Consider the following 20,024-nt stretch of genomic DNA (forward strand, 5'->3'; position numbering starts at 1 on the left):
CCTTAGCAACGACGCTCAGACGCTTTTGCAATAACAACGACCGGTTATGTTTTTCTGTTTGTAGCTTTAATCCTACGGTTAAGCACCAGATGCTGCGATGCAATCTACGGGTGAGGCGCGTATCTTTTAAATAAGCATATGTATTGCTGGGCATTGGGGAAAGCTAAGTAAAAGTTTATTCCACGTTTTTTTCTGTCTTTTTTGAGACTTTGGGTGTTCTAACCTGTAAGATGCGAACGATGAAGGATAACCTGTCTAGTTCTACACGTGAATGATTTTCGTTGCAAGTAATGAGAGAAAAATGCATTTACAGATTCTAATAGCTTTTACTTTAATTAGAAAAATGTATTTCTCATAATATACACTATATAGTTGCTGACACTCGAAGTAAAGTAGTGCATAGAGATCTCTTTTATTTCTTGGTAAATGATATAAAAATGTAAGCATCCCGTCCACGACTATCTCTTCCTTTAAGCCCATTTAATTCTGGGTAGTCTCGGGCACCCCTAGCACTGTACAGGAAAAGCAAACTTTTAGAAAATTAATGAATATATAGTTAAATATTGTGTTATTAACCGACAAGCTCCGTTTGTAGCACCCATGCAAACTTCGTTTTCCACAGGATTTGTGCAATTGATTGTTACACAGACTGAAAATTTTGGTTTTCCTGCCGTCATTTCTTGTGAAACCAATACAACATTAGTACAATAAATGGGCTTGCAGGTCTTGAATTGTAGTTCAATAAAAAGAAAAGAATAATGTTAGGAAAATGCCCCCAAGTGTGATAATATGGCCAGAAAAATGCAGGACAGTAATAGAAGATGAGGTTTTACTATAAAATTATTGAGCATTGTCCATTTCCAATCAAACTCTCTTAAGCCAGATGAGAATCATAGGACCAGGTCCCATCTTGGTAGCAGCATTAGGCACAAGGAACAAACCAATACTGAAAAGATTCTTCAGTTCTTAAAAGTACTAGGGGGCTCTACCCCCTGCTCCCTTTGCTCGCCACTTCCTGGCTCTGCTGCTTACGTATGGGGAAATGGATGTATAATTTAAACAGATTATTATTTTCATGGGAATTGTTACATACTACATAATAGACCTAACTATTTTACATTACAGCGAGTAATTAACCATACTAAAAAAATAGTAAAACATAATAAACTGAAAGAAAATTATGTTTCATGTTGTGTTAGAGGTATTTGTTGCGTTTTAAGTTTTCATTTTTTTTGGATTTGAAATTAACACGCAAATACTTTTTAAACTTACACTTTTACTGTAAAACTTCAGTAAAAACAATATTTGGAATTAACTTTTCGTCAATATTGCTTTGAATTTTGATTCCATGTTTGGAGTTACATCATGACAACGCAACGTATAACTGCCCATGAGTGAATATCGTTTCTTTCTCTCTAATAAATAAACTAACTTTTCCAAATCTTTGTCCCTACAATTTGTTAATTGTCATAGCAAAAGCTATTCTGACAAGAAACTGTAAACATTTTAATACTGTTGCAGGTGTGGCTGGGGGGGGGGGGGGGAGGGGGGGGGGTGACCCAGCCAGGACGCCCAGGAGGACCGGAAGAGGGCTTACGCCCACCTCAGACCATGTGGGGGCAACCACCAGGGGTCACCGCCAGGGGGCGCCCCAGTGCCTTGGGGGCCCTGGACCTCAGTACTTCCGCCACACCCGGTAGTGCTGGGGGGAAGAGGAGCAGGGACACCCGGAGTGCTTTCGGGGATGCAGCCAGCACTTCCGCCACACTGGGGCGTGTCGGTGGAAGATTGCCGGGAATCACCTGGAGCACATCCGGGTGATTATAAATAATGGGCTGCCTCCCTTCATTCAGTGCTTGAGTTGGGTGGAAGAAGGACGAAGCTGGAAGGTGAGGAGTGGAGGCGGCCTGAAGAGACAAGGCAAGAGTGTGAGGCCTGGACTTTGGGGGAGTTTGGGGTTGTGTGGCACTTTATTATTGTAAATATTAGGACTTGTAAATAAACGTGTAGTGATTTAAAACATGGCCTCCCATCTGTGTCCGGGGCTTAGTCCACACTGGCGTAGTGGTATATCAAGATCTCCTTTGGTGTCTAATGTTATCCACGGAAGATATACTACACTACCTTTCTTGTCGCCTGTTAAAATGTTACATATCTATCTATCTATCTATCTATGTCAGAATTATTCGACCAATTTTGAATACAGCTAATCTTGTCCTATTGCATATTCATCACTCAGACATAAATTATGCAATAACATTACAATACATCCTTCTTTTAATAGTAATTCGGCCGGTGGAAGACCGTACGGTGTTAACAGTTGTAGATATTCTACGGGATATTTGTAAGTTGATGTTTTCATCTTCTTCACGATCACCACCAACTGTTTCAGCAGTCTATTGATATGCATTTAACCAATTTGCCGTGTAACCGATCGACAATTTTTGTGTTAATTCGTTTGACTTCATCGTTTCTCGGTGCTAGGATTGCCTGTGTACTCATTTCTTCTGTTGATAACCCTTTGGGATGAAGTTCTTCAATAAGATTTGGACATAATAAATCTTCTTTTATTGGGAACTTAAAATGAGGAAAACATAAAAATTTATAAGAGCTGAGATCGCAGGAACTGTGTCTGACAAAAGCATTCACGTGAACGAGAGGTGAGAGGACTGTGGGTGTGGGCCGTTAACTGTAAATGGTTGAGAGGAGGGCGGGACTTGAAAAAATCTCCTGACAATAGTCTCATCATCTCAAGATTTTTTTTTTTTACAATAGAGAGAAATTATTTTTTCTGCTTGTGCAGGTCAATGTAATGTTTTTGAGCATTCATCTTATAAAATTGTGAATTTATATCTAGATTGGATAATATACAATTGCTTAAATTAAATCCGTATTTCATAAAATATAGTATATAGTATGCATGAAAAGTAACTATTGAAAGGTGAGATGGTGGCATAGTCCTCCCATGTCCTCCCATGTACATATAGTAATATCAGATAGGTGCTGAATTTGTACAAAATTGGTATTTTGTTTATTGTTGGTTCTGGACTGAAATAAAGTTGAAAACTATCAGTTTTATTTTACTCAACTTGTTCTTGTGCCTGAATGCTTTTTGCTATTATTTGTAGGAAAGAAGAAGACAAATTTTTATAGTATCCACGATGCAGTGAGAGCTGGCAATGTGGAGGAACTGGCTCAAATGGTGCGAAATGGTGAAAATATTAATGAAGCTGATTCAGAGCACAAGTTCACACCTTTACACTGGGCTGCACTTTCAGGGAGTCTGGAGGTGAGAGGTTGCTTTTTACTTTTTTTAGTTGTTTCTCCAACAAATGTGTACTAAGTTTCAGAAGCAAGGAATACTCACTGATGAAATTATTAGGAAGACATGTAGACCTGCTTATCAATGCAATTACGTATAAGCCAATCATGTGGCATTAGTACAATGCAAAACATCTTGCTGGCACAAGTCAGGAGCTTCAGTTAATGTTCACATCAAACACCAGACAAACGTGATCTCAGTGACTTTGCCTGTGATGTTATTGCTGGTGCCAGACAGGCTGGTTTAAGTGTTTCTGTAACTGATCTCTAGAGTTTACTCAGAATGGTGGAAAAAATGCTTCCAGTGTGTGGTATTTCTGCGATTGGAAACAAGAGAAAGGTCAGAGGAGAAATAATAGACTGGTTTGAGCTGATAGGAAGGCTACGGTGCCTCAGATAACCACTCTGTATAACTGTGATGAGCAGAAAAGCACCTAAAAACACACAACATGTTGAACCTTAAGGCGACTGGGTTAAAGCAGCAGAAAATCATTTCACGTTCCATTCTTGTCAGCCAAGAACAGAAAGATGAGGCTGCATTGAGCACAGGCTCACCAAAACTGGACAATTTAAGACTGGGAAAACATGCCCTGGTTTGATGAATCTTGATTTTTGCTGAGGCACACTGATGGGTAGGTCAGTCACCCATGCATGCAACCTACACACAACCTGCATTGTGTCAACATTCCATGCTTGTTGTGGTGATGTAATGGTGTGGGGAATGTTTTCATGGCACACTTTTGGCCCATTAATACCAATCAATCATTGCTTGAATGCCACAGCCTATTTGAAATATGTTGCTAACCATGTGCATCCCGTCATTGCCATAATTTACCCATCTTCTAATGTCTGTTTCCAGCATAATAATGCACCATGTCACAAAGCAAAAGTTGTCTGAAACTTGTTCCATGAGTATGACAATGAGTTCAGTGTTCTTCGGTAGCCTTCCCAGTCACCAAATCCAGTAAGAACACCTTTGGAATGAGGTAGAATGGGATATTTGCAGTGTTATTATTACAGTGTTCTTAATAATTTGCTCAGTGAATGTACAATACAGGGACCTGTCCTGGATATGTCATCAGTGTATCATAGGTCACACTCATGCACTCATCTGTACTGAGCATTGTCAGTAATTTGAAATCTGGAGTGCTTGGAGAGAAACCCTTAGAGACACAGGAAAAATATGCAAACTCAAGAATCTTAATACTATATTCAGAACAATTAAATGAAGAAAGGGCACTAAGTCATAAACATTTATTATGTTTAATGTATACAGAGACTTTAGATAATGCAAACATAATTAAATTGTCAAATTGTGAGACTGTTTTTTATTTGAATAAAGGTAAAGTCTTAAGTAACACTTCATATTTCAATCATACTTGTCTAACCACTAAATCTTTAGTGTATCTAACAGTACCATGCCATTTTTCCCACACTGCAGTGTTTGCATTGGCTTTTATGGCATGGTGCTGACACAACTGATGTGACACCAAGAGGATGGACAGCAGCACATCTGGCAGCAATCAGAGGACAGGATGCCTGTGTGCAGGTAAAACATTTGAAATGTCATCCTTACTTTCTACATATTTTACAGTTTTTGTTGCATAATGCTACATAGTACAGTAATTTATCCGTTCCTCCGTTCGTTTTAAAAGTTGTTTATTTTATTTGGACACACCAGAATCCCAGACAATTCTGGAACCAGCATATGAAAGGCGTGGTTATCAGCTTGCAACCTATTTTTACCTATTCACATTCTTATCTTGCTTAACCCTCACTTGTAGTTGTAGGTTGTAGGTTGTACAATACTGCCCAGGCAATACTGGGTACAAGACAGAGTAACCAAAAAGTGGTTGGGTAGTGAGTCTATATACAGTAATTTATATTTAAAATACTGTAATACTTATGTAAATGGTGTGAACTGTAGGGGGCGCTTATGAAACACTTTGAACAAAAATAATTGGAAAATAAGCCGAAGTGTAAGCTAAAATTTTGTTTTCTAATAAAAGGAATTTTGGTAACACTAGGATTGATACAGAAGTCCAAACCCCAATTAAAAATAGTCGACCTACACAAAACGTGTATGAAACAGCTTCCCATGTGTATCACCCTCTTCTCACCTCGAAGGGTATGAATACCCCCAGTAGTTGAGCCCTTGCCACTTTTTGTCTCTAGGCTTAAGTAAGTAGTGTGGCTTTGATAGCCTTATAGTTTAGTTAGAACCTGAGGAGGGTTCAGAGCACCCGCAGGAACTGTTTCTGGGATTATAATTTCTGTGCGAAAGTCCTAAAGGTCTATTAGTAGAGTCCCCTTCACTCACTCATACTGGTTAAGTAAGAGTTTCCAATTAGCCTAACTCACATATGTGAGGAAAATCATACAGGCAAAGCAGTTTTGTTTTTTTCCTATAATTGATTTGCTGATATATTAATGGTGGTCTGTTTAGCACTTTTCAAACGCTCCCTATGCAACTCTTTATGCACCTCTTATTCTGTCTCTATGTCTTTTACTACATGTCATTGAAAATTGTCTTTTCCAGTGAGCATTTATCATATCTTGGCATCTAACTCTTGTATGATCCTGGTAAAGGGTGGCCAGTTAAACACATATCTAGTGTTTACATTTTAAGCATTTCCCAGAATAGATTACATAGCCAGAAAATGCACTGTAAAGTTCTTTGGCCATAAGGCTTTAACACCTTATTCTTTGTTCTCCTCAAATACCTTTCACCTGTATCTTTCCATTAGAAATCACTGATGTTGCTAAATCTTGGGGCAAGGGAGAAGAGGGTCAGCAACATGCCAGTCCCAGTGACATTTCTCTTGGCTTAATGTTTTATAGTTGCACTTTCTTATCCAGGATGACTACAATGAAATTTCTTCAGTAAATACCCTTTTGGGGACAATCCTATATCTCTATTGTGTCTACTTTATCCCTTTGTTATATGATCAATGGGAAACTCATCTGTTTCTCGTTTTAGTTTACATATTGATGTATAAAAAATGTTATGTGAAAATATATTTTTTTCTCTTGAATTCTCTATACAGTGGTTATCTTTTTAAAACCAAGAGCTCTGACATTTTTGTCTTTGTATTCTTACTCAGGCTTTGCTGGTAAATGGAGCTAATCTGAGTGCTAAGGATGACAGAGGTTGTACCCCAGCACACATAGCTTCAGCTCATGGTCACTCATACACTCTGCAGACTATATTGCGCAGTGGTGTGGTAAGAGAACTTTTGCTGCTCAAATACATAGATGTGAAGTAAGACTGCTTAAATAATTACCATAAAATTTCAATTAGCAGAAGTTTAAGTGCTTAATTACTTATAGTAATATTATCCATCCAATTTCTGAACTGCCTTCCTGCATTATGTGATTTTGAGTGGCCAGAGCATCTCATTGTTACATTGGGAATAAGGCAGGAATCCACCTTAGATGGACCACTAGTCCATTTCATAGCAAACTTGCACGCACACATACACAAACTTGATCAAATGGGACCAATTTACAGTGTTTATTTAACCCTAATCACATCATTTGGGAAGTGGAAGGAAAAAAATGTCCCCAGTTGATACCTATGTAGACAATAGCATGCAGACTGTACACAGACGGTGATCAGGTTTGGAATTTAAATCAGATTTACATTTATGGGCAGATGGATGTACTTAAAATGTATCCATGTACCTACTGTATGTGTATAAATCAATCACAATTCTTGTATGCAAAGATGTGTTGACAGCAAAAACAGAGATAGTAATTTTTAAAATAACATGTATTAATATAAATGGCAGTTAAAAACTCATTAGAAATTTGGCATATTCCTTACAGATAATACTTAATATTGTCGTGAGGTAGTAATGATGCTTCTTCCTGAAAACTCCTTTAATGGTGAGATAATCTTCAGCTATCACCTGATTGTATCCACTAATTACAAATTTATTTACAGTACATAAAATAACTTTGTTCATGCTTTGCAAATTGAACAACTACTACCACTTCACATTTTCTGGTATTGTTTTCACTTATTTTTTGCACTCTGCTGAAACTTTTTAGATTATACTTTTAAAACCAAATATACACTTGGGTGCCATTGTGCTCTACTGTAGACTTCATGTTGTTTATGAGAAGACTGGAATTGATGGCTTCATGATTTACTTTTAAAATATACTAGGGGGCTTCGCTCGCCCACCCCCCGGGTTTGGTTTGCCGGATGTACAATTTAAAGAGATTATTTTCATGGGAATTGTTACATATGCATTATTTTCACTTTTATTTTAAAACTTTTGTAAAAAAAAAATACTTTATTTCCAGCCCCGGGCGTGGTTAAATCTCTTTCTTGCAGGACATATAACGCCGCTCGCGTTGTGAAGGGTGGGCGGCTGAATGCATGCTAAAGAGATGCAGTCAGATCATGTTGTCTTGCTGCAGCTGCTGCTGCCGCTGGCGAGCTGCCTGTTATATCTGTTGCGCTGCATGTCGATCATTTAAAAGCCTGTACTGCAGCTGTCCTTTTGCGACTTCGTGTCTCTGCCGCTCGCGTTGTGAAGGGTGTGGGGGGCTGAAAGCACCCTAAGTAGAAGCAGTCGGATCATCTGCTGGCGAGCTTCGTGTTCTGCTTGTCGCGCTGCACGTCGATTATTTAAAAGCCTCTATAGCAGCTGTCCTTTTGCCACTTCGTGTCTCTGCTGCTCGCATTGTGAAGGGGGAGCTGAACGCACGCTAAGGAGTTGCAGTCGGATCATCTGCTGGCTTGTTGCTGCTGACGACAAGCTGCTTTCTGCTTGTCACGCTTTGCGTCGATCATTTCAAAGCCTGTACAGCAGCTGTCCTTTTGCCTTTTGCCACTTCGCGTCACTGCCGGTTGTATTGTGAAAGGGGGGGGGGGGGTTTTGGGCTGAACACACGCTAAAGGAGAAGCGGTTGGATCATCTGCTGGCTTCCTGCTGCTGCTGCTGGCAAGCTGCGTGTTCTGCTTGTCGCTTTTTGTTGTTTTAAGAGCTGGGAGCACATGATGTCTGTCTGCCAAAAGCATTCCAACAACTACTTGGTTAGTTGTCCGTGAACTTGTTTTAAATGTTGTCTCACTGCCTTGTCTCATGTGACGTTAAAGTGTCTCTTGCGGGACATCACATTGCAATCTCTTGGCGCCAAGTCTCATGTTTAAGGTCCCAAGGAGGTGCTCCGTGGCCAGTCTCTTTCATCTCGCGGGTCTTTTAAGTGTCTTCCGAGAAGATCACGTCTTGTCTCCCTGGTCTCTCTTCCACCAAGATTTTTTTTATAATAGAGAGATAGTCACCAATAAGCTTTTAATATGATATAATATCTAACATTAGATTTATATTTTGTCATTTTCACCTCAACATTTCCTGATGAAGGGTCCTGTGACAACATGCTGAATGGGATAGACTGGGGCTATCCTGTTCTCAGCAACAGTCTCAACTCCTTTTAGAGAATTCCCAAATGCTTCCTGGCAGGCTTAGAGATATAATCCTTCCAGCATGTCCTGACATCGCCCCTGATTCTTTTCATAGTGAGCCATGACAGGACACCACCTGCAGGAGGTGCTGGGAAGAATTGTAACTATATGCCCAAACAACCTCAGCTGACTGTTCCTAATCTGCTTCCACTGTGAGGGTCCTACCTTAATAAATGAAACAATGAAGTAAACAATTCTTTTATCCATCCTTTCTCCAAACTTTGCAACTAAATTACAGTGTGATAGGCTGCTGAAGCCTATCCTGGCAGAAGTGGGTAAATATAGGAACTGACTCTGGATGGAACAACAGTAAATTACGGGCCACTCACATGTACTGTACATTCGCTCTCACTTACACTAAGATTATTTTGAGCAATTTATTTAGAGGTTTCAGTTTAACATGCATATCTTTGAGATGTGGGAGGAAATTTGAGTACCTGGAAAAAATCCTACATGGGAAGAACATCTAAAGAACACTAAACATCTAAAGTTATCATAGACAATAAGTTAGCAAGGAATCAGACTCATGTTCCTGGAGCTGCGAGGCAATGGCACTAATTACCAATCTGTGTATTGCCCAAAAATTAACTTAAGGTTTAATTAATATTATGTTGCTTTAAACTTCTAGGATGCTAATACACCTGATAAAAACAACTGGAAGCCAGTGCATTATGCAGCTTTCCATGGAAGGCTGGGTTGTTTGCAGTTTCTTCTTAAATGGGGAGCTAGTGTTGACGATGTTGAGAACAATGGAAATACACCAGGTAATAAGAAGTTGTTTGTAATAGTTGTTTATGCATTTTACTGTAATATTTGTGGACTCTTCAATGCTTCTCTTATCTCCAGTTTACATATTATTCTTTTATCTTGAAAGATATTAAATCAGGAACTAAAAAAGACACTTTGTAATCAGTAATATAAAAATACATTCCTTAATTCACTTTAGTGGTACATCACTGAATTATAATGTGAAATCCAGTTAGTCTTCTTTGCTTTATGCAGGCAATGTTTAGCTCTTCCATTTTATTTGCAGCTCATTTGGCAGCAATGGAAGGTCATCTGCACTGCTTCAAGTTTTTGGTCTCTCAGGGAGCATATATTACTTACACTCTTGGAGCCAGGAATGATCAAGGAGAAACCCCCAAAGATCTTGCACAGAGATTCTACAAGTCATCAATCACACAATATATTGAAGCAGTAGAATATGAGAGGGATCATCCACAGGAGCAAGAAAGTATGTTCTTCAGTTTGTTGCTTGTCATTTTTTGTATTAAAATGTATGTTTACTATAAGTTTATCTCCATAAAGACCGTAATAGTATATTTTTAGGTTTTAGTTTTGTATGTTACATCCATTTATTTGTGTTGCAGTAAAATTATTGTAGCTCTGGCATTAGCAGAGCAGTCATCCATCCATCCATCCATTTTCCAACCCGCTGAATCCAAACACAGGGTCACGGGGGTCTGCTGGAGCCAATCCCAGCCAACACAGGGCACAAGGCAGGAAACAATCCTGGGCAGGGTGCCAACCCACTGCAGGACACACACAAACACACCCACACACCAAGCACACACTAGGGCCAATTTATAATCGCCAATCCACCTAACCTGCATGTCTTAGGACTGTGGGAGGAAACCGGAGAGCCCGGAGGAAACCCACGCAGACACGGGGAGAACATGCAAACTCCACGCAGGGAGGACCCGGGAAGCGAACCCGGGTCCCCAGATCACCCAACTGCGAGGCAGCAGCGCTACCCACTGCGCCACCGTGCCGCCCGCAGAGCAGTCATGAAATACCAAATTTTAAAATAGGCAGCACAGTAATTTAGTGATTAGTGATGCTGCTTCACTGCTTTGGAAACTCTTGGCCTATTCAATGTCTTAGTTGAGCTTTCAGGATTTCCCTGCATTCATGTGGATCGGTATTCATTGGATACTTCAGTTTTACCCTTTATCCTAAAGACATGCAAGTTAGATTTATAGATAACTGGCCCAGCTTCAGCAAAATTGCATGTATGTGCTTTAATGTGTCCTGTAATGGAATGTTGTCACATTTAGTGTTGGTCCCTGTCTTGCACCTGAGAAAATGGATGGACAGATGGAGGAATAAAATGAAAATCAAATATTAGGAATGATTATTATTAATTCCAGATGCGGTATCCAATGTAACATTAGATTTGCCACATTAATTTGTTATATTAGATTTGACTGGTTTCTGTTAATATTAGAGAAGCATCTGCCTTTATTATGATTTTGATGGTGTAATTTCTAGATCTAGCATTTCCGGCACATGTGGCCGCATTTAGAGGAGATCTTGATACTCTGCAGAAACTGATAGAGTGTGGGGTGATAAACTTCAATGAAAGAGATGATAAGGGATCCACACCTTTGCACAAAGGTACTATATATATTTCTTACATCAACTAGACATGTGCCTTTCAGTGAACTGTTTCCTTTTTCTCTTAATGTGTAAGCAAATAGCTAACTTCCTCTTCTAGGAACTTTAGTAAACATGTTTGAAGATAACATTCATTGTTAAAAAATGCAGTAATGTAGAAAATCTAATGGATGCTTGTACTATTTCTCAGCACTATATATATTTGCTAATATGGTGGGTTGCTAGAAATCCACATGACTTCCATCCATTCTGGGGAGATTTATATTAATGACCAGTACACTACAAAATGTCTTTGTTATTAGAATATCAATATATTATTTTATTGGGTTACTGTACATTATTAACGTCACAAATTTCATTATAATTGTTTTATTCATCAAGGAATATTTTTAGTTTGTTAAATAGTATTGAAATACTAAAATTAAGTTTGCGAAAATGTATTAAAGTTTATTTTTTATAAACAATATATTTGACTAAGTCTATGAAAATAACTTTTAGTGCTGTCTGCCTATTGGAAATCAGATTAATGGCTTTCTTTCTGTATCTAAGCTGCTGGACAAGGTCATCTAAATTGTTTGCAGTGGCTAATTGAAATGGGTGCAGATTGCAACATCGTGAATGATGCAGGAGAGACTGCAAAGGATACTGCGAAAAGGTATTGATCTTCACTTTTATGTAATCTGTTTTAATAGCTTGTTATAACTAAAACTAATTTGAGGAAGATCACATCTGTAGATCTCAACCAGTCATTACGTTTTTTATAGCACCTAACACAATGGGCAGCATAATGGTAAAATGGTTAGTGCTTTTATCTGATGGATCCAGATTCCTGGGTTGGAGTTCCACACCCAGTCACCATCTATCTCGAGTTTACATTTTCTCAGCATTCTTGAATACTTTTTTTTTTTTTATTACTCCAGTTTTCACATATGGATGTGTGCCCTGCAAAGCAGTGCTGCCCCTTCCAGAGTTAATTCCTGGTGCTGTGACCCTGAACTGGTTTAAACAAGTTTAAGAATATTATGTTATTTTTACCTCATATCCATATGCTGAAGCTCCATATATCCCAATAATTAATCTGACAGTCGTGCTTGTGGAACAATAGTGTTATTTCTTAAAACATCCCCTACATTTTAGAAACTCATTGCCGTGTTAAAATGGGCCCCAGTTAGTATAAATACAACAGATCTCCCATACCAGCACCTACCAGGAAGGACAACATTTTTGTGAATTGTAAATCTATTGGATTATGTTTCATTTAGAATCTTAAAAATAAATTATGATACGGAGTAGGAATACATCAAGTACTGAAAAAGTATTAAAAAAAGATACTGTTATTCTCAAAAACTCAGTTCTGTTATTATTTATACACTGAAAATGGTAATACTTGTCGAGCATTTGTAACATTTACATAATGTTATCTTCATGAGAATACAAAATACTAGGGAAGGGTGTCAGGTGTTTTAAATCATGTGAATATGTAATTTTATTCACAGTGCTTTAGCTGTAAATACTGTATATTAAAAAAAAGTTCTTTTTTACTAATAGTACATGCATTTAGTGTTCTCAAATACATTCTAAAAGAAGACACTGTTAATCCTCAATTACAGAAAGCAAGGTCTGGATATCTTTACATAGTGCAATAACAATGCAAGGTTTCACCACTGTCAAAATTAAGTGTCTACAGTTGTTTCACTAAATGGCTATGTTACATTTGTTAGTTAACTATCAAACAATCCCTTATAAATGAGCTGCAGTATATCCAAAAACATATCCAACTTTGCAATGATGAGAAGTTGAAGGATGCCATTAATGAAATGTGAATCTTACCAAAGTGGAAGATGTAGCTGTAACTGTTGCTCTTTAGTGAAATTTTGTAAAAGGAAAATAATGTTTTGGTGTATAATTATTCATCAACACATTTTCTTAATCCTTTCTTTTCAAACACTTTTTGGGCAGTATTCTATCCAAGGTGGGACAAAGCCTACTCATTAAAGGCCGGTATATCTGTGATCTTTTCCATTTATGAACCTGTATAATCTAATACAGCATCACAGATTAACAGCCAGTTCCAGAAGCTTTGGGCAACAGGCAGGAGACAATTCAAGATGTAGAATCTGTCCTTTGCAGGGCATACACATAAACATGTGACCAGGGTTAATTATCCATACATTTGAACTCAGGACTCTGCAGTTACAGTATGTCACATTTCACTCCAAAGTCATGTATGCCCATTTTCAGATTATGAAAGGAAGTACTTTGACAAAAATTCAAGGGAATATAAGGTAGAATATGCAAATAGACAGTGGATATGCTGAGAAATTGCCTCTAATCATTATTTGGATCTTTCGGCATTAAAGGTTTGCTCAGTTAGCAGCTGTCAAACTGCTGGGTGGAAGAAGTCAGGAGGAATCTGATGAGGAAATTCAAACAGATGATCCATCTTTCTTTGAAAAACATGGTGTAGAAGGAAGTACAGATGGTCCAAATGGCCCCAATATGTGTCTTGGAGAGAAGAAAGAGGGAAGAAGTAAGTCTGGTGTATTTTAAAAACATATGCAAAACGCAGCTGGGATGTTAGCACAGCAATTAGCACCCCATCATCATCAATTAGCACTCCATCATAACATTGCCAGACTTGAGATTCCAGGATGAGATGGTTGCTGTGCAGGCTGTACTGTATATGATTCTTACTTAGGTATACTTAATGTTAATAGAGTTTTTATGTGGGAGAATGTGCCTTTTGATGGAAAGGTGCTTTACCTGAGTTGGCTCCTGCCTGGAGCGGAAGGCTGCTGAGGAAGTCTCTGGACCACATGACCCTAAATTGGATAAGCGGGTGTAAAATGGATGGATAAATGGATGTAGTACAATATTTTTGATGAATATTTTCAACTTGAAATGCAGCTTCTGTATTAACTGGTAGTGATCTTAAGGTCATTAGTGTAAAGTAACAGCATGGCTCCAAGGAGTACCAACCCATTTAAGAAGATAAACCTAATGATACAAATTTGTATTATAATACTGTAGTATTTAACAATGTTAAGGTTAATGTTTTGTAAGGCAAGTTAGAAAATAAAAAAATCTGCTTGCGCAAGTCTGAAATATATCAGTCAACCAAAACACAGTAAATAATTTAAACTATGTGAAAATGAGTACAATATAAACATTTCTTCACAGATATTTAAACATTCTTTTTTATTATTTTAGTGAGGGCCTTCAAGAAGATCGAGGACCTTGAACGGTTGTTAGAAATTGCGAAAAGTAACTATAGGCAGATGGGAGGAATACTTGAAGAAGACAGAAAAAAACGGAGAGAAACCACAGAGGCAGAAAGGTAATGTGAAAACCATTACAAAATCTTTAAAAGGAACTGGAACTGGATGTTGAAATGTCAAGTGTTAAAGTAAAATCAAATTCATGAAATGAACCACACAATTTAAAGGCTTTGCAGATGTAACAGATGTACAGGACTGCACATCTGACAACATTTCAGGTAAAAAGTAGCTTAAAATTTGATTGCTTTATGAATGTGCACAGTAGAAGGGTGAAGAGCCAAATAGATATGAATATTGTGAAAATGTTAACCTGAGTAAATTAAGATCAAACATTAGATGCCTTATGTAACTCACATCCGATTCCTGCATCATAATAATACAAACATTAAGTCCTACGAACATATCACTATATATGTTTACTTTTATCAGCTGGATACTTTCTCAGTTATAAATGCCAGCATTTCAATTTGTTACTAAAGATGCTACTTTTGAAGAATCAGTAGATTGTCACAAATTAAGCAAAATATATAAATTGTTTCATTCTGCTTTTTTATGTATGGTCTCAAACCGTGCTTGAGGTTAAAACCTGTCTTGTTTCCTTTTGTTGTGTGCACTCTTTGGAATACACAACAAAAGGAAATGTTGGTGGATGTTTAAGTATGCCTTGAGATGAACTGGTATCTGTTCAAATGGTGGCCACAGCCATCTTGTTACTTTTAAGTTCTGGCCACATGGTCCTGGTCAGGATATGGCTTGTTAAAACAGATGGATGGAGAGGGAATTTTTGCTTTAATTTTAAACTTTAAATTCAATCTGTATTGTTATTGTCAATGTTATTAATTAAATTATACCTTATATATAATTCAAGTGTCATTCAAATTCATGCCTGGACTGACTCTGGCTCTGTACAACACAGTACTACAAAATTGTCTTCCAAATCCTAATAGATGGAAAATTTTTAAATAAGTGATTTTACCTTACATTATGATGGTAAGTCTGTTTAGTAAAGTCTGGCAGTGTTTTATCTCCTTTGCCAGACTCTCTTAAGACAGTTATAGGCTTTATCTGATTAATTTAATTTGTACATTTCACAAGATTGATGCCCATTGCCTCTTTATTTTCGTGATTCACTTTCAATTCCCTCCTTTAAAACACAGGAGGACAAGGTCAGACTCCTTCAGAGTTGTCAGTTGGCTTTTTGTGTCTCCTACTGTGAGGAGGAGGAGCTGCAAATTGTGACAATATATACAATATTTCCTTTATTTCACACTTAGGACCATTCAGGAACTTCAGGCACAGCTAGAGTATGAACGGTTACATAGAGAAAGGCTGGAATGTAAGGTGGATGAATACATGGAAGAAATTGGGAAGCTTAACAAGAGCCTGGACCGTTACCGAACAGAACAGGTCAGGTGTTCTTTTTATCTTTTTTTGGTGAATGCAAAGTATTTAAATTATTATGGTACAATCTTCAGTTCTTGATGTGTAATGTATGAAATACATGACACGTTTTTACTTAAATTCTTCTAGTATGGTATGCATTATGTGTACTACATGGGATATACATTTTGTCGTAAACCTCCCTTTAGAGATACAAACCATTAAGTATTTCTCTCTATTATAAAAAAAATCCTGGAAAGGAAAAGCAGGGTGACGAGACGTGATCTTCTCGGAAGACATTTAAAAGACCCATGAGACAAAAAAGACTGGCCACGGAGCGTCTCGCGGGGACCGTAAACGTGAGACTTGGTGCCAAGAGATTGTCCCAGAGCCATCTCGTGGGGTCGTGGAACATGAGATTCTTGCAAGACACGCCCTTCTTATCAAATAAGAGCACAGCCAGCAAAACACTCAGTCATGTAAAGTCACATAGCACACACAGATCCTGTGCTCTCCGCACATATAAAGCGTATAAGGACAATACGTTCTAGATGAAACGTCAACGACTAAGCAAAGAAGAAAGAGCAGCGCAGAGAAAAGAGACCCAAAAGCGTTGCAGCGAAAAAAAAGGCAGATAACAGATTATGGAAGCAGTGGAATTTGAAAGGCTCAAACAAACGATGGCGCGATACACATGCAGAGAAAGGCACAGAATATGAAAGCTGTAAAATTCGAAAGTATTGTAGCGTCCCAGCCAAGTTGAAGCATTTTTTGTTTTAAGTGACTATTAGGTCTGATTGAGGGAGGGCAGAGTACAGCACGGAAGACTGATAGCGGGGTATTGATTGATTTGGTAAGGGGGGGGGGGGGGGGGGGGCGAGACCCAGAGGAGGAGGAGTCGGAGATGGTGCTAGAAAGTTGTGTTTGGGGTTATGAAGTCGGCGATTGTTCAAGTAGAACTTTTGCAACACTTTATTATGTCAGTTGCTACAGTATCAAAAAAAAAATGATAGTAAAGATCGCATTAGCGTAAACAAAAGGTAATTAATCATCAGAACCAGGTGTAATTGAAAAAATATCAGGACAAATCGAGGTCAGAAATAAAAGGCAAAGAGTGGAAAACAAAGTCTATTCGCCTTCGCATCATTCAATGTACAAAATGTGGATTTACACAATAATGGACCATACGCTATGAGAATCTGTGGTCCCACACCAGTTAGAACTTCATAAACACGTTCACAAACGTTGGCGCTATACACATGTAGAGCAGATTATGAAAGCAGTGGAATTCGAAAGGCTCAAAAAAAAAAAACATATGCACAATACAAATGTGGAGAAAGTTAAAGATATAAAAGTAGGAAAATTAGAAAGTATAAAAAAAAAAAGAAAGTGAAGATCGCAGTAGCGCAAACAAACGGAAATTATTACTCGAATAAGGGAAAATAATCACCACGGATCAGGTGTCATTGAAAAAAAAGCAGGACAAAGCGAGGTCAGAAATAAAAGACAGAGTAGAAAACAAAGTAAAACGTCATAAAGACGTTATAAAACAAAGGGGCCAAACACATGCAGAGCAGGTTAGAGAAAATTAAAACTGGAATTCAAAAGACTCAAAAAAAAAAACATAGGCGCGAAACACATGCAGAGCAAGATACAGAATATGAAAGCAGAAAAAAACAACAGTGTCAAAAAAATAAAGTAAACATCACATTAGCACAAAAAAAGAGAAATTATTACTCGGAGAAATAAGGAAAAGGTGAATAGAGATCGAATATATAGACATAGGTTATACAGTGGTGTGAAAAACTATTTGCCCCCTTCCTGATTTCTTATTCTTTTGCATGTTTGTCACACAAAATGTTTCTGATCATCAAACACATTTAACCATTAGTCAAATATAACACAAGTAAACACAAAATGCAGTTTGTAAATGGTGGTTTTTATTATTTAGGGAGAAAAAAAAATCCAAACCTACATGGCCCTGTGTGAAAAAGTAATTGCCCCCTGAACCTAATAACTGGTTGGGCCACCCTTAGCAGCAATAACTGCAATCAAGCGTTTGCGATAACTTGCAATGAGTCTTTTACAGCGCTCTGGAGGAATTTTGGCCCACTCATCTTTGCAAAATTGTTGTAATTCAGCTTTATTTGAGGGTTTTCTAGCATGAACCGCCTTTTTAAGGTCATGCCATAGCATCTCAATTGGATTCAGGTCAGGACTTTGACTAGGCCACTCCAAAGTCTTCATTTTGTTTTTCTTCAGCCATTCAGAGGTGGATTTGCTGGTGTGTTTTGGGTCATTGTCCTGTTGCAGCACCCAAGATCGCTTCAGCTTGAGTTGACGAACAGATGGCCGGACATTCTCCTTCAGGATTTTTTGGTAGACAGTAGAATTCATGGTTCCATCTATCACAGCAAGCCTTCCAGGTCCTGAAGCAGCAAAACAACCCCAGACCATCACACTACCACCACCATATTTTACTGTTGGTATGATGTTCTTTTTCTGAAATGCTGTGTTCCTTTTACGCCAGATGTAACGGGACATTTGCCTTCCAAAAAGTTCAACTTTTGTCTCATCAGTCCACAAGGTATTTTCCCAAAAGTCTTGGCAATCATTGAGATGTTTCTTAGCAAAATTGAGACGAGCCCTAATGTTCTTTTTGCTTAACAGTGGTTTGCGTCTTGGAAATCTGCCATGCAGGCCGTTTTTGCCCAGTCTCTTTCTTATGGTGGAGTCGTGAACACTGACCTTAATTGAGGCAAGTGAGGCCTGCAGTTCTTTAGACGTTGTCCTGGGGTCTTTTGTGACCTCTCGGATGAGTCGTCTCTGCGCTCTTGGGGTAATTTTGGTCGGCTGGCCACTCCTGGGAAGGTTCACCACTGTTCCATGTTTTTGCCATTTGTGGATAATGGCTCTCACTGTGGTTCGCTGGAATCCCAAAGCATTAGAAATGGCTTTATAACCTTTACCATACTGATAGATCTCAATTACTTCTGTTCTCATTTGTTCCTGAATTTCTTTGGATCTTGGCATGATGTCTAGCTTTTGAGGTGCTTTTGGTCTACTTCTCTGTGTCAGGCAGCTCCTATTTAAGTGATTTCTTGATTGAAACAGGTGTGGCAGTAATCAGGCCTGGGGGTGGCTACGGAAATTGAACTCAGGTGTGATACACCACAGTTTGGTTATTTTTTAACAAGGGGGCAATTACTTTTTCACACAGGGCCATGTAGGTTTGGATTTTTTTTCTCCCTAAATAATAAAAACCATCATTTAAAAACTGCATTTTGTGTTTACTTGTGTTATATTTGACTAATGGTTAAATGTGTTTGATGATCAGAAACATTTTGTGTGACAAACATGCAAAAGAATAAGAAATCAGGAAGGGGGCAAATAGTTTTTCACACCACTGTATGTCAGAAGTATATAAATATTGTAAGGCTTTGAAGTTTAAGTCAGAGAATTTCAAAAATATGGTTTACCTCACATGCATTTATTGGTTACTTTGCAAAAAAAATTATTAACTGCTGATGATGTAGATCGCTTTGTCTATGCTGAAATTCCAAACAGAGAAACCTATCCTGAATTACGGTACAAAGTCATTAAACACATGTCTCACTGACCTCATTTAAAGATTCAGCATATTGGGACTCAAAAGATTCCAAATATTGTTTTTACCAAAGTTCTGAAATAAAAGTGAAACTAATGAAATAGCAACAATTCAAAGAAAAAAAAAATCTTAAAAGTGTGTACCTGGAAAACCAAACATGGGGGTTGGTGAGCGAAGCCCACTAGTTTACAATAAATTTCTCTGCCATTACCATTGTATAGATATAGATAGATACTTTATTAATCCCAAGGGGAAATTCACATAGTCCAGCAGCAGCATACTGATACAAAAAACAATATTAAATTAAAGAGTAATAAAAATGCAGGTAAAAACAAAGAATAACTTTGAATAACGTTAACATTTACCCCTAGGGTGGACCTGAAGAGTCGCATAGTTTGGGGGAGGAATGATCTCCTCAGTCTGTCAGTGGAGCAGGACAGTGACAGCAGTCTGTCATTGAAGCTGCTCCTCTGTCTGGAGATGACACTGTTTAGTGGATGCAGTGGATTCTCCATGATTGATAGGAGCCTGCTGAGCACCCGTCGCTCTGCCACGGATGTCAAAC

The 20,024-nt window shown here is 38.2% G+C and overlaps 1 protein-coding gene across 1 annotated transcript in view; it reads left to right on the forward strand.

Annotated features, from left to right (window-relative positions):
- The window catches only part of LOC114651210 (ankyrin repeat domain-containing protein 42-like), a 21,213-nt gene continuing 1,189 nt past the window's right edge, over positions 1–20,024 (forward strand). The window contains exons 1-11 of the mRNA XM_028801156.2: positions 1–110; positions 3,129–3,289; positions 4,763–4,870; positions 6,426–6,545; positions 9,426–9,561; positions 9,831–10,031; positions 11,069–11,194; positions 11,744–11,849; positions 13,555–13,724; positions 14,405–14,531; positions 15,747–15,879. Of these exons, the coding sequence (XP_028656989.1) occupies positions 98–110; positions 3,129–3,289; positions 4,763–4,870; positions 6,426–6,545; positions 9,426–9,561; positions 9,831–10,031; positions 11,069–11,194; positions 11,744–11,849; positions 13,555–13,724; positions 14,405–14,531; positions 15,747–15,879 (1,401 nt within the window). The 5' untranslated portion in view covers positions 1–97. The remainder of the gene's footprint in view (positions 111–3,128; positions 3,290–4,762; positions 4,871–6,425; positions 6,546–9,425; positions 9,562–9,830; positions 10,032–11,068; positions 11,195–11,743; positions 11,850–13,554; positions 13,725–14,404; positions 14,532–15,746; positions 15,880–20,024) is intronic.

Source organism: Erpetoichthys calabaricus, chromosome 4 (assembly GCF_900747795.2).
Source record: "Erpetoichthys calabaricus chromosome 4, fErpCal1.3, whole genome shotgun sequence".
NCBI lineage: Eukaryota > Metazoa > Chordata > Cladistia > Polypteriformes > Polypteridae > Erpetoichthys > Erpetoichthys calabaricus.